This window comes from Myodes glareolus, chromosome X (assembly GCF_982192425.1).
Source record: "Myodes glareolus chromosome X, mMyoGla1.1, whole genome shotgun sequence".
Lineage (NCBI taxonomy): Eukaryota > Metazoa > Chordata > Mammalia > Rodentia > Cricetidae > Myodes > Myodes glareolus.
In genome coordinates, this window is record NC_142053.1 from 126,979,017 (window position 1) to 126,994,350 (window position 15,334).

The 15,334-nt window shown below is 42.7% G+C and overlaps 1 protein-coding gene and 1 pseudogene across 1 annotated transcript in view; one reads left to right on the forward strand and one right to left on the reverse strand.

The window, feature by feature from the left end:
- Positions 1–5,965, forward strand: part of Gnl3l (G protein nucleolar 3 like) — a 29,133-nt gene extending 23,168 nt beyond the window's left edge. The window contains exons 15-16 of the mRNA XM_048441601.3: positions 526–748; positions 3,354–5,965. Coding sequence (XP_048297558.1) covers positions 526–748; positions 3,354–3,436 — 306 coding nt within the window. The 3' untranslated portion in view covers positions 3,437–5,965. The remainder of the gene's footprint in view (positions 1–525; positions 749–3,353) is intronic.
- A 5,881-nt stretch (positions 5,966–11,846) lies between these two features.
- Positions 11,847–13,924, reverse strand: LOC146889066 (cytochrome c oxidase subunit 5A, mitochondrial pseudogene; annotated as a pseudogene).
- Positions 13,925–15,334: the final 1,410 nt, after the last annotated feature.

The following is a 15,334-nucleotide window of genomic DNA, read 5'->3' on the forward strand; positions in this document are numbered from 1 at the left end:
TTGAGGTCAGCCTGGTCTACAGAACTAGTTCCAGGACGGCCAGGGCTGTTACAAAAAGAAATACTGTCTGGGAAAAAAAATACTAGCCGAGTAAGGCCTTGAAGGGTTATTTCTACAAAGGATCATTATAATATGAATTGTCACTGATAAAGTAACTACTTTTTTCTGTTCTTTTGAGACAGAGTCTTACTCTGTAGCCCAAACTAACCTAGAACTCAACCATGTAGTCCAGACTGATCTTACGGTTACAACAATCCTGCCTCACCCTCTTGACTGCTAGATTATAAGGTGTAAGCTACTACTGCTTCCTTTCCTTTTTCAAATTATTCTTATAAAACCTTGCAAGCTACCCGGTGCTCACCCCTGGACACATGAACGAATTAAGTCTCATTGGCTAACTAAGCACCAGTTAGGATATGATGGAGCTATAACTGGCTCTAGATTCCTTCTTACTCAAGCCTATCCTTGGCTCCTCTGTAAGAGTGTTTGGAGATCAAGACCCATCATTATTCTTTCTCTCTCCAGATTGGAAACCACACTGGGTATTGTACCATTCCAAACCGCCATCAGATGGGGTGGGCTAAACGCAATGTGGATCACTATTGCCCCCCAGACAATCATACAGTGGATGTCAGTTCAGTGGACCGCCGCCCAATGTTACAGAGGATCCTGGAGACAGACCCACTTCAGCAGGGCCAGGCTCTGGCATCTGCTTTGAAGAATAAGAAAAAATTACAGAAGCGTACGGGTAAGGGTACCTGACTTTGCTCTGAAAATTCCTATGCTCTGAAAATGTCTGATGGGGACCAGGGTTCAGGTCTTTTTGAATAAGCATTGCTGCATGTGTCTACCTGTATGGAAGGCTTGAAGGAATGGGGTGGGGTTAGGGGGCTCACAGACTGGCAAGTGGTTCTCAAAATTCTAGCTTGCATGTCATCGGAAGGGTTTGCTAAAGCAGATTTCTGGGGCCCACACTTGTAGGACCACTGACCAGGCCTGTGCATCATGTCCCACATTTCTTGGGTGTTTTCTGTGTGTTGGGTAGAATGCATATTATCATTTGTACTGTATCAGTAGGAAGTGCATTTGAAACCCTAGAGGATACAAAGTAAAATCTCTAAAAGCTTTCTACCATAGGCAGCTGGCTAATGTCTTGCCACCCTGTTTTTTGAGACACAGTTTCACTCTATAGCCCTGACTGTCCTAGAATTCATCAACTGGTCTGTAAACCAGGCTGGCCTTGAACTCACAGAGATCCGCCTGCCTCTGCCTCTGGAGTGCTGGGATTAAAGGTGTGCGCCACCATTACCCAGCTAATTTCTTGTCCTTCTTAAGATAGATATATGCAGAAGCCTTGCATTCTTTGTCTTCTTTTCCACACCAGTGCGTACCACTGAGCATATAGTTTTGCTTTATAATTTCTCATTCTGTGTCTTAGGGATATTTCCACATCAGGACACACAAAAGTATTTCTTCTCTGTAAATGTGGTTACAGAATACAAATGTAGCCAGGCGGTGGTGGCGCACGCCTTTAATCCTTGGTGCAGCTGACTCATTCAGGTTTTTAGGATATGTATAGTTGGTTCTCCATATCTGTGGCTTCTGTTCTACAGATCCAATCAAATGGAAATAAAAATACTTGAAAGGAACTGCATCTCTAGGTGCTGGAAAGATGACCCTTTCCGTCTTAAGAGCTCTTGTTGTCCTTGCAGAGGACACAAGTTTGCTTCCCAGCATCCACATAATGACTCACAACTGTCTGACTCCAGTCTTAGGTCATCCAATGCCTCTTCTGACCTTTACAGGCATGTAGCGTGCAAGTGGTGCGCACGCATACTCTCAGGCGCGCATACATATACATAAAGTCAAGGTTTTGGTTGGTTTTTCAATACAGGGTCTCATTGTGTAGCTTTGGCTGGCCTGGAACTCATTTTGTAAAGCAAATCAGCCTTGAACTCACAAGAGATCCACTTGCCTCTGCCTCCCAAGTGCTGGGATTAAAGGCATGCACCACTATTCCTGGCTAAGAGAAAAAAAAATTAAGTTAAAATAGGTGCAGGCTATATCTCTTGTCAGTAGTTCTTTTTTGTTTGTTTGTTGTTTGTTTTTCAAGACAAGATTTCTCTGTAGCTCTGAAGCCTGTCCTAGAACTAGCTCTTGAAGACCAGATTGGCCTCAAACTCACAGAGATCCACCTACCTCTGCCTCCCGAGTGCTGGGATTAAAGGCGTGCGCCACCACCGCCCGACTTTGTCAGTAGTTCTTAAACAACACAGTATAGCAGCTGTTTTATAGCATGTGTATCAGGTTGGATATTAGCAATCTCAGCACGCAGGAGGATGTGTGCAGGTCATGTGAAGATACTACATCATTGTTAGTAAAGCTGTGGGTTCCTTATCCCTGTGGATACCGAGAAGTGAAGAAACAGTTTTCAGGGAATCAATAAAGGTAAGAATGCTTGAGCTTCAGTGTCTGTGGTTACAGAATACAATTGTAGCCAGGCAGTGGTGGCGCACGCCTTTAATCCCAGCACTTGGGAGGCAGAGACAGGTGGTTCTCTGTGAGTTCAAGGCCAGCCTGATCTACAGAGCAAGATTCAGGACTGGCTCCAAAGCTTTTGAGAAACCCTGTCTCAATATAAAACAAAATAAAACAAAAAACACCAAAAAAATAGATAGGATTGATTGACTCTGTGATGTCTCTTCTTTTTAATTCAGCCGTATTTTATAGCCATCTTATTGTGGCTCTATACTGAGTCCTGGGAATCCAGGGGTGGATTGCCCTTGAATTCCAAATCTTGTTAAGGAGAGGAGAAAAAGCAGACACTGACAGTATAGAATGATCACTCTGACGGCACTGCACGTATAGCAAGCGCACTGGGAGGAAGCTTAACCGAGCTTGGAGATGGGTAGTCAGCAGAGGCTTCCTGGAGAGGAGCACGTGTATCTGGAGGCTGGGCGTGCTAAGCGCTCAGGCTCAACGCCAGTACTACTGTGCACTCCTTTGCTGGGAATGCTTGTTTGGGGGCGGCTAGGGTAATGGAGGAGTGCTAAGTTCATACAGTAGAAGGAAGTTACTATTTTGGTACTTAGAATTTACAAAAATACTTGGAATCCTGTGCGTCTGAAACCCTGAGATGAAACGACTGGGATGATCACTTCACAGTGAGTGAATTTACCCGGGAGGTTGAGTGACAGTTGTAATGGCTCATCTTTTTTTGCTGAAGGATTAGGTGGGTAACCGAGCCAGTTGGAAGGTTAGAATGGGCCAAGCTAGTGATGAAGTTAGCTGTGACAGGCCTTCCGTTAGCCAAGCCAGCCACTCACAGATTGCCTGTATTTCCCCATCTACAGATAAAATCGCCAGTAAGTTGTCTGACTCCATGATGTCTATGCTCGACCTCTCTGGCAACTGCGACGACACTGCTGGCGACTGATGAGCTGACCTTCCCCTCCTGCTGCAAACACTGTTTCCTATGGGATGGGAGAATACGGATGGCGTTTGATTCTCCCTGATGTACCTACATAGTAGAAGAACACTCCCATACCATCTGTCTTCTGCCACGGTGCCCTCCATTCTCATCAGTTAAGAGTCTCAAAGATCTGGAGCTGCCAAACCCTAATACCCTCTACTTAATTCTTATGTCCTTGGAAATGACATTTTGTTTGTTTTTGTGGTGCCAAGGATTGAACCTAATAGGTCCTCACACATATTAGACAAACATCTATTACCAAGCTGTATTATTATCATTATCACCATCCGTTATTATCACTGGAGAAAGATTCTTGCTATGGATCCCATTCTGCTTACTCAGCCTCTCAAGTAGTAGGATTACAGGCTTTTGCCACCACTCCCAGCTCCCACTGTGTTTTACAAGATAATATCAGCAGAGTCTTGGCACGGTAGTCTCTTGGGAGACTGGAGCTAGAAGGATTGCCTAAGTTAAGGGAGAGCCTGGACTCTCTGGCAAAACCTTTTCTTAACAAAACATACAACCCCAAACAAATAGTAGACTTTGGGCAGTGGTGGCGCACGCCTTTAATCCAACCACTTGGGAGGCAGAGGCAGGCGGATCTCTGAGTTCTAGGCCAACCTGACCCAGGACTACACAGTGAAACTCTGTCTTTAAAAAACCCAATAAGTCAATAAATAAATAAAATTGTAGTATTAAAGATACAAATAAACTGAGTCCAAGTGCTAGCGATGTACCCAGTACTCCTAATTCCTGTGTCCCACTTTGTGGGTTAGGCTGATAAGGTTTGACCTTGGACAGGTGAATGTTCTAAAGGATGAACTGCTGAGAAATCTGGTGGCAGTGGTGGCAGGGTGTCCCTGGACAGGTGATCCTTTGTGATTTTTATCACCCCACAAGATCTCAGTGCCTAGGCATTCCGGAGGCTCTTGGCTATACATTTTCCAAATCACTAGGTGGGTCCTCATCTGGTAGTAGAGGAGCACAGTGGTGAGCCTTCTGTGTCTCTGCAGCTGTCTAGGGATAGGGAAGAGGGTGAAGATTCCAGAAGAGAGATACCTATTGTAGTAAGCTGGAAAGCCATTGACTCTGGGATGTTCAGGGAATGTAGACCATACCTGTGTTTTCCAGGCAGAGTTAGGTACTGGCTGAGCACAGACTACCAAACTCTGAGAATTAGTTAGCTCCTTTAACACGTCCCTGCCAGGAAGAGGTAGGGCTCAGAGAACTGACAGAATGTGTTTACAATGTTAAATGGAAATGGCAGTGTACTAGGTTTTAAATGAGTGTAATTAAAATCATGCTAGCCTTTTGTTCTGTATTATATTGCCTTCTCCACACAGGAGCACTGGTCCAGGCATCCACCCTGTGGTGGTTTCTGGTATCAACCCTTTCAGTGCATTTTGCTACCCTGGTTTTAAAAACAGGTAGCATTTTATGACAACTGTGCTTTCCAGGTCTCTTTAAATCATGTTCAACTTAGTCCACTGATTTCAGTGAAGTTTTGGTAGATAATAATATATTAGAAACGAAAGCATCTAGACCCTTGGGAACATAATATAGTCAAAATAAAATGGAACTAAAATAATCATGTGAGAATAAGAATTTCAGACTCCGGCCAGGTGGGTGGCTCACACCAGTAATCCTAGCACTCAGGATGCCAAGGCTGTGAACTTGAGTCCAGCCTGGACTGCAGAGTATCAGGGGTGGTCTGCAACCATTATCATGATACAGATTTTTTAGTTGGGCAGTGTTGGTATATGTCTTTAATCCCAGCACTTGGGAGATAAGAGGCAGGTGGGTGTCTCTGGTTTCCAGGCCAGCCTGGTCTACAAAGTGAGTTCCTGGACAACCAGAACTGTTAACACAAAGGAACCCTGTCTTAGAAAACAATCAATCAAGCAAAACACAGCAATGTTAGAAAAAAATGTACACGGAATTTTTGTGGCATTCTCCCCAAACTTACCATGTCACCTTGTAATATAGCCCTGTTCCTGTCCTCAGATCCTGGCAAGCACTGATCTTTTTCTCGTTCCTTATTGTGGATGTCGTAAGTCACACAGGGGCTTATTTTATGTCATTAAGCTTTAGCTTTGTACCTTGAAACTTTTCATTCATGTAAAATACAGTTGCATAAACTCTGCTACGTGGATGAACACGATAACAAAAGGATTCTGTTAACCTCCCTCGGCATCTCCTGCTGTGACAGTGAAATCTAGTCCTCTGAACCTACCCATGACAATCTCTGATGTGTCTTTGACTTTCTGCCTTGTCTCTTGAAAAGCATTGTAAGTGGAATTTAAGAGTATAACTTTTGAGAATAACTTGCTGTGAGTTATAGATTCGAGATCTGTATCGCTGGGTGTATCAATAGTTCTGATTGCTGTTTCATCCTCCATTGTGTAGATGTACTACTGCTTATTCAGTCCCCAGTTGGAGGACATTCTTTACAGTTGAGGAGGAAGTTATGAATAAAGCTGCTGTAAGAGCTTCTGTGAGACTGTTTTCATTGCTTTGGCGTTACAGCCTAGACTCGGATTGCCTGAATAGATGGTAAGCATATGGTTAACATTCCAGGAACTGCTAAACTTCTTTTTCACAAAAAAAAAACTTCCTTATTTTGATTTTGCCTGCGTGTATGCCTGTGTACCACATGCATGGCTTGGTGCCTACAGAGGCCAGAAAAGGGCGTCAGATCCCATGAAACTGAAATTATAGGCAGTTGGTTGTAAGCCACCGTATGGGTGCTGGCAACTTCGGTCCTCTGCAAAAGCAGCAAGTTCTCTTTACTGCTGAGCCATCTCTCTGACTCTGGTGTACATTTTAAGTTCACTTTTTAAATTCATTGTTTTCATTTTGATACACACACACTATTCCATCTGTTGAGGGATATCTAGGCTGGTCCCTTCACTTGTCTGTTGTAAACAGTATAGCAGTAAACATGTATGTCCTGCTGCCCCTGTGCTATGCTGATTGGATCCCTTCAGGTATGTGTCCAAGAGTTAGTATAGCTGTTCTGTATGATAGTTGTACTTTTTGAAGGTTTATGCTTTGAGAGAAGAAATTGTTTGAGAGAGTGAATGCTCGTGTGTTCCACAGGGGTGCCCGAGGAGGCCAGGAAACAACAGATGCCTTGGAACTGGAGTTAAAGGTTGTGACATAGTTGCCAGGAACCAAACTCTGAATGTTTTGGAACAGCAGCGAGTCTTGGTCATTACTGAGCTGCCTCTCCAGTCCCAGTAGTTGAAGTTTTAGCTTTTCAGTGAATCTCCCTGCTGCTTTCCATAGCGGCGACAGCAGTTCCTGATCCCACCAGCAGGGTTTCCCTTTTCCCCGCATCACCAGCATTATCGTCGCTGGATTTCTTGATGATGTCCTCTCCTCTGACTGGCTTAAGATGGACCTCTCAAAGCAGATTTAAGAGGCCTTTTCCCTGGTGGCTAAGAATGATGATGAACATTAAAAAATTTATTGACAGTTTCAATTTCTTTTAAAAATACTTTCATTATGTTTTTTTGTAGGAATTTCCCAATGCACTGTCAGCTGTGTACATTCTGTGGGCTTTCCTTTGCTCTGCAGACTCCTTTTAATTTTGTGCGATCCCATCTGTAGGTTTGGGGCTTTTTCCTGTGCTCTCGGAGTCCTTTCCAGAAAGTCCTTGTTACTTTGTTTCCCCGGTGTCTCTAGAGCTTTCAGTTGCAGCTCTGACTTTAAAGTCAGACCCATCTTGAATTGATTTTTGTGCAGGGTGACAGAGATGGGTCGTGGTTCACTCTGCAGGCTACCGTCAGTACCATGTTTTGAAAAGGCTGTCTTCAGTGTATATTTCGACAACTTTGTTAAAGATTAGGTGCATCAGTTTATTTCTGGACCCTCTATTCTATTCCATTTTTTTTTCTGTGTGTCTTTGCTAAACCGTTTCCAATGTGGCACTACCATTCCTCTCCCATCAGGACATGAAGGGTTCAGTTCTGCATCCTCTAGCACTTGACTGCTTGCCTCTCCCAAGCTGTGGATAGAACCTAACACCTTACGCATGGGAGGCAAATGCTTTACCACTTGAGCTGACATCTCTAGTTCTATTGTTGGTATCCTGATAGGTATTCAGTAGTATCTCATTGTGGTTTTAATTTGTATTTCCTAACTAATGGTTTGATCCTATTTTCATCTATGCATTTTCCATCCATTTATTCTCTTTGTCAAAGTGTTCAAATCTGTTGTTTGATCATTTATTTGCAATGCTGAGTATCAAACCTAGGCTGTTCTTGCATGCTACCCAAATACTCTACCATTAACTATACCCCAGACCTCCCTTGTACATCTTGTATTTGCTTATTATTTGGAAGAGTTCATGCTGGGTACAAATTATCAGATACATGCCTTGTAAAGAAAAAATTTCCAGTATGTGGCTTATCTTTTCATTCATTATAAGCAGTGTTTATATAATTAACTCAGAGGAAAAACCCTATTGACAGATTTAGTTTAAAAGTTGTAGTAAAATAGACATAAAAATCACTGCCTTAATCATTTTAAGTATACACTTCAGTAACATGGCACATTCACATTGTAAAATTATCGCCAGTCAGTTTTAGAGTTCTCTTCATATCATATACCCAGAACTCTGCACCTGTTATTACATAGTGATCCTGTGTTTCTTCCCTGCTGCCACACTTCTATTTTTTCCTGTGAATGTGAATGATAACCGCATATATGCAGAACCATGAGACATTTGTGCTTATGTGACTTGCCTATTTTACTTCACTTAGCATAATGCCTTTAAAGTTTATCCATATTGTTTGCAAATTTTTTTAAACTTTTTATTTTTTTGAGACAGGGTCTCCCTATGTACCCTTGGCTGGCCTGGAACTCACTAGGTGAGTCTAGCCTCAAACTCAGTAATCTGCCTACGTTTCCCTCCTAAGAGCTTGAATTAAAGGCATGCGTGTGCCACTGTATGCAGCCTGTCATTTCTTTCTAAGGTGCTATGTATGTTTCAGCGTTTGAAGGATACTTTATAAAATAATATGTTTAAGGTACTTTTGTTTACTTTTTTTGAGACAAGATCTCGTGTAACCCAAGTTGGCCTTGAATTTAAAGATAGTATATCTTTTGGACAAACACCACCCAAGAGGGATTGAGTCCTCGCACGAGAGCTCTGTTTTTAATTTTGAGGCAACTACCATACTGTTTCTGTAATGGCTGTACTAATTAATATTCCCACTAATAGTGTGTAAGAGATCCTCTTGGGTTGGGTGGTGGTGGCACACGCCTTTAATCTGAGCCCTGGGAGGCAAAGGCAGGTGGATCTTTGAGTTGAGACCAACTTGGTCTACAGATCAAGTTCCAGGACAGCTAGGGCTATACAGAGAAACCCTGTCTGGAAAAAACAAAAATGAGATAAAACAAAGAAGCCTTCTTGGGCTGGAGAAATGGTCTGGCAGTTAAGAGCTCTTTATTTTTTTTTAAAAAAAGAAAACAGTATTTTTTCATTTTGCATACCAATCCCAGTTCCCTCTCCCTCCCCTCCTCAACAATTCCTCTACCTATCCCTCTACCTCCATCCACTCCACAGAGAGGATAAGGCATTTTGCTTTGAGAAAGAACCAAGGCCCTCTCTACTCTATCTAGACTGAACAAGGTATTCATCCAAAGAGAAAAGGTTCGCTAAAAACCAGTACAAGCTGTAGGGATAAGTCCTGGTGTCACTGCCAGTGGCCCCTCAGTCTACCCCAGCCATGCAACTGTCAGCCACATTCAGAGGGCCTAGTTTGGTCCTATGCTGGTTCCTTCCCTGTCCTGCTGGAGTTGGTGAGCTCCCACTAGCTCAGGTAAACTGTTTCAGTGTGTTCCCCCATCATGGTCTTGACCTCTTTGCTCATATTCTCTCTCCTCCCACTCTTCAACAGGACTTTGGGAACTCAGCCCAGTGCTTTGATGTGTGTCTCTGTTTCTGTTTCCATCAGTTGCTGGATGAAGGTTCTATGGTGATATTTAAGATAATCATCAGTCTGACTACAGGGCAAGTCAAGATCAGCCCCCTCTCCTCTATTGCTTAGAGGACCTTAGATTTATTCCCAGAATTTCCACTGGGAAACAAAACCACTCCTGCTCTAGGGGATCTGATGCCCTCTTCTGGCCTCCTCGGGCACCTGCAATCATGTGTACTCGCCCCAACACAACAAAATGTTAAAAATAAGAATAAATCTTAGTTTGCAAAAGAGCTCCTCTTTCTCCATATCCTCTCTAAAACTTGTCTTTTTACTTTGTTTTCATTCTTCGTTTTGAGATAGGGTCTTGCTATGTCAGCCAGGTTGATCTCAATCTCCTAAGAATCCTAACTGCTGGGATTACATGGGTATGCTACTATGTCTGATTTCTCTTGCTATTTTTATAGTATACATCCTAACATGTGATGTGATATGCCATTGTGATTTTGACTTGACATGTCTTCGTTAGAAATATTATTAATATATTTGGCAAATTTTATTTTTTTTTCTCCAGCAGAAAATTATTGAGCAGCAAATATATTCCTAGCATAGAGTTAGACATGAAAAGGCAAGTTTCATTCCCCCACGTTCTTGGTCTACAGTGAAACATCAATATGGTTGTTGCTACAACAGAGGCTTCTGCAGAGAGTCTTTGTAGCCTGGGATACGGAGGGCCTAATTTGGCAAGGAGAGGGTTCACGGAGGAGTGAGCTTTTGAGCTCAGACTTGAAGGGTGAGGGGAAGTCCTGCTAGGCAAATGAAGAGAAGATAAAGGTCAACAGTTCATTTCTTGAGCAAGAAATACCAGTTTTCAAAGAAACGGTCTGTTCCTCCTTGTTTGTTCTTAACAATTTTGTTCAGAATGGATCTAGATGTGTGGATTTATGCCAGTACCAGGCTTTCTTTTAATTAGACATGTAATACAGTTTGAAACTAACAAGTCTGATGCTTCCAGCTTTATTAAGGACTGTTTTGAATTTTAGAATTTTTTTAAAATAGAATTTTGATAGTGATTACATTGAACTTGTAGATTACATTGGGTACTATGGGCATTTTAACAATACTAATTTCTGTGCTGCCTGAACATGCATGGGTGTCTTTCCATTTGTTTGTGTTTTTTTTAAGATTTATTTATTATGTATGCAATATTCTGTATGTATCCCTGAAGGCCAGAAAAAGGCACCAGATCTCATTTTAGAATGGTTGTGAGCCAACATGTGGTCGCTGGGAATTGAACTCAGAACCTCTGGAAGAGCAGTCAGTGCTCTTAACTGCTGAGCCCCAGCCCCCTTTCCATTTATTTGTATCTTAGTTTTTCCCCCTTTCTCTTTCTTTGGCATTGATTTTATTATTATTATTATGACCATTTAAATGTTTTTAAGAGACTTTTTAAATTTTAGGCATATGAGTGTTTTGCCTGCATTCATGCATTCATGCATTGTATACCACAAGTGCCTGGTGCTCACACATGTCAGAAGAAGGTGTTGAATCCTCTGACCTGGAGTTATGGATGGCTGCAAATCATCATGTTTGTGCTGGGAACTGGACTCTGATCCTTTGCAAGAGCAGCCAGAGGTCTTAATGACTGAGCCATTTTCCCACCCCTTGCGTTGTTATTAAATTTAGTTTATGTTATTTTGTGTGTATGAGTGCTTTGCTTGCATGCATATTTGTGTACTACTTATACACACAAGTATATAAGTACCTTTGGAGTACTTATGCCTGTGGAGACCAGAAGAGGGTGTCAGGTCCCCTGGAGTTATAGATGGTTGTGAGTCACTATGGTTGTTGGGAACCAAACCTGGGACCTCTGGAAGAGTAGCCAGTGCTCTTAACTTGTGAGCCATCTCTCTAGTTCTCCTTATTTTATTATTTTTAAACAATACACACACACACACACACACACACACACACACACACATCTTTGTTTTTTGAGACAGGGTTTCTTTGTGTAGCCCTGGTTGTCATGGAACTTGCTCTGTAGACCAGGCTGGCTTCAAACTCACAGAGTACTGGGATTGAAGGTGTGTGCCACTACTGCCTGGCTTTTTAAACAATAATTTAATTTAAAAATTAAATTAATAATTTTATTTTATTATCGTTGTATGTGTTTGGGTGTTTTGCCTACATGTATGTCTGTGCAGTGCCCGTGGAGGCCAGAAGACGTCATTGGGTCCCTTGGACCTGGAGTTACAGAAGGTTATGAGCCACCATGAGACTGCTAGGAATCAAACCCAGGTCCCCTAGAAAAGTGTTGCTCTTAACCTCAGTCCATTCAACAACATAAACTTTTTTTTCCAGTTCAAACTCATTTCTCTTTATTAGAATTCAAGTTACTGTTACACAGTTTGAAACTCAAAGGAAAAAAATGTTCAAATAAAACATTTCTAGCAACTGTTTAAATCAAACAGCAATAACAGCAAGTCCTTGGAACCATCAAGAGGAGTTTGCACTTTGTGGAGGTCCAGTTCCTCTGGAATGGAGTTTTCCAGTACATTTAAAGTTGGTCTAAGTTCCTGGATGGCATAGGGGTATATTTCCTTATAAGGTCTTGCTTTGTCCTTAACAACCTCCAGTAAATGAACCATACTAGCAAAATCCCTTACTGGTCTGCACACCTGCAAGCATCATTAATGCTTTTGGGCTCAGGAACCAGATCATAGCCAGCAAGGGAGTGCATCCCTTCATGTAATTCCCAGGTATCTATGTCTGGCTTTTTGAAGTAAATCGCTCACTGAAGATCAAACTCTTTACCTGTCCCATGTAACCCGTGAGAATACCAGCACTTGGACTGGATGGTGGCGGCAGGGCTGTGACTCAAGGCCACACAGGATGCAGGAGGCCTTGGGTGGTTGTAGCTGCTATGTAGCATTGGAGGGGAGCAGCGAGCAGGAAGGTTACCAAGGGCTCATGCTCCCTTAACAATATTTGAATTAATTTTTGAGAATTTTATGCGATGTATGTTGAACATTTTCTTCTTCCCCCTCCCCCAGCTCTTCCCATGACCACATTCTGCACCCTCCCTTCCCTTCCCACCCACATTTGAAATTTCTTCTTTTCTTTTTTTCTCTCGCTATTGAGTTCAGTTTGTGTTTGCAGTCTTGGGAGTAATGCCTGGTCTGGCATGTGGTCAACCTACCAGAGGTCACATAGTTAAACAAAACTGACTCTCCCCCAGCAGCTTCCAAATAAATGCCAATAGCTCCCCAACTAGTGGTGGGCTTTTGTGCCTGCCTCTGCATCTCCATTCTGGGATTTTATCTGGCTTATGCTTGGGCAGGTCTTATGCATGCTGTTACAGTCACTATGAGATCAAATGTGCAATTGCCTTGTTGTGTCTGGAAAACACTGTTTTCTTTGATGTTATCCATCCAACACCTCTGGTTCTTAGAAACTTTCTGCTTCCTCTTCCTCCAAGATCCCTGAGGCTTGGGGATGGGGGTATAGTGTGATATGTATGCATGTTCTTTTTAAGGCTAGTTACTCCAGTCTCTTAGTGTCTCCATGTTGACCACTTGAGGGTCCCTGTGTTAATTACCATCTACTGCAGGAAGGAACTTCTCTGATGAGGCTTAAGATGCTCTGATCTATGGTGTGATGGCTTTTCTTGGTTGTCAACTTAACTACATGTAATAAATAAATACATCTTTAATCTTGTAATTAACCCAAATCATCTGGGCATACCTATGAGGGATTTTTTCTTAATTATATCATTTGAAGTGGGAAGATCCACTTTTAATTCAGATCTTTTGAGGTGGGAAGATACATCTTCTGATGTCTTCTTAATTTCTTTCTTCAGCTTGGCAGTGGTGGTGCATGCCTTTAATCCCAGCACTCAGGAGGCAGAGGCAGGCAGATCTCTGTGAGTTCGAGGCTAGCCTGGGCTACAGAGTGAGTTCCAGGATAGTAAGGGCTGCACAGAGAAACCTTGCCTCATAAAACAACAACAAATTTCTTCAGTGTCTTAAAGTTTTTATTATACAAGTCTTTCATTTGTTTGGTTAGAGTTACCCCAAGATATTTGAGGCTATTGTGAAAGGTGTCTCCCCAGTGCTGGAATAAAAGGTGTGTGGTACCACCGCCTGGTTTATTGGCTGTCCTGGAATTCACTTTGTAGACCATGCTGGCCTTGAGCTCACAGAGATCCGCCTGCCTCTGTCTCTCAAGTGCTGAAACTATTTGTTTTGATGGGGGGGTCAAGACAGGATTTCTCTACATACCCTTTGCTGTCCTGGAATTCACTCTGTAGACTAGGCTGGCCTTGAATTTAGAGATTCACCTGCCTCTGCCTCCTGAGGGCTGGGATTAAAGGTCACTACTCCCTGGATTTTGAACTAATTTTTGTAAATTCTTTGTCATGCGTGGCCACTGAAAGTTTTCCTTGGTGAGCTTAATGGTCAGTTAATGGCTGCCCATAGATGCCTGGAACCAGTGACTGCTGTTTCCAAACCCACCAGTCTTTCATTGGCCGGGGGGGGGGGGGGGAACACACCTTCCTCCTTGAAATGCAGTTTACAGCTCTGCCTCAGTTTATGCTTCCTTGGTGTCAGTCATAGGCGAGGCTTTATGGTGCCTTCATTATTCTTATCAGTGTGCACATCCCTATGTGTGAACACAGCCCTGCATAGCGTGGAACATTCTAGATAGCTGGAAATATGTTGTAGTCTTTCGATGATCCTATGGACATCTCATTTATCCGCATTTCACATACATTTTGAAATCGGCTTACTTGCTTCCTGAAAATCTTATTAGGCATATACACTAAATAAATGTAGTTAATATACACTAAATAAATGTAGTTGTTTTGGGTAGTTGCATTTTTCAGACCCAAGATCAAAGCCACCTTCTCCACACTGCCCCGGCCTCAGCTGTTTGTTTTGTAGGTCAGTGCTTCCAAAGCCTTCCTGTCCACCAGTTTGCCTCCTCCAGCCATATTTAGTCTGAGAAGATGGAGGATCGCGACCACTGGTGCAGAAAGCCTGCCTGAGCCGGTGACAAAGACAGGGGCGTGTCTTCGGGCTTCTCTGAGAGAGTGCTGATCGCCAGCTGTTGCCTTTTGTCTCGGATCCAGAGTCCTGCCTGCTTCCTACTCTTTCCCCACTCGCACAGGAAAGTGAGTGACTTGTATCCATAGCAACCCAGTGACCGCACACACAGTGAGACAGAGGACAATGGGCCTAAGGTCTGGTAGGAAATTTACAGATGACATTCGTCTAAGGTGATGTCGAAATTGGCTGATAAGCCAAGGACAATGGAACATTTCATCTTCTACCAGGTGACAATTAGTCCCCAAATTACAGTGGCCTCTAAATGTGCCTTACATGCCTGTATTCTAGATGTCTTACAGAAGGTCCTAAGGAACTTTTACATTTTAAGCAGTAATCAATTTTATTTTCTTTTATTTTGAGTCAGGGTTTCACTAAGTAGCCCTGGATGTCCTGGAACTCCCTATGTAGACCAGGCTGGCTTTGAACTCACAGAGGTCCACCTGCCTGTGCCTCCCAAGTGCTGGGATTAAGGGTGTGCTCCATCACTGCCGGTCTGTTTTTTTTCCTTTTTGAGAGAACTCAGTAAATTTCCTAGTTAGTTCGTGCTTCACTTCCTCAGTTTCTTGAGGCATTGGGCTTATAGGCCTGAACCATCAGGTCTGTTTAGTTTGTAATTTTAAAATACAGTTTACTTTTGTTTTTTTAAAGATGTATTTATTTATTACACATACAATGTTACAAGAGACCATGGGATCTCATTATAGATGGTTGTGAGCCACCATGTGGTTGCTGGGAATTGAACTCAGGACCTTTGGAAGAGCAGTCAATGCTCTTAACCTCTGAGCTATTTCTCCAGCCCTTACTTTTGTTTCTTAAGACCAGGTCTC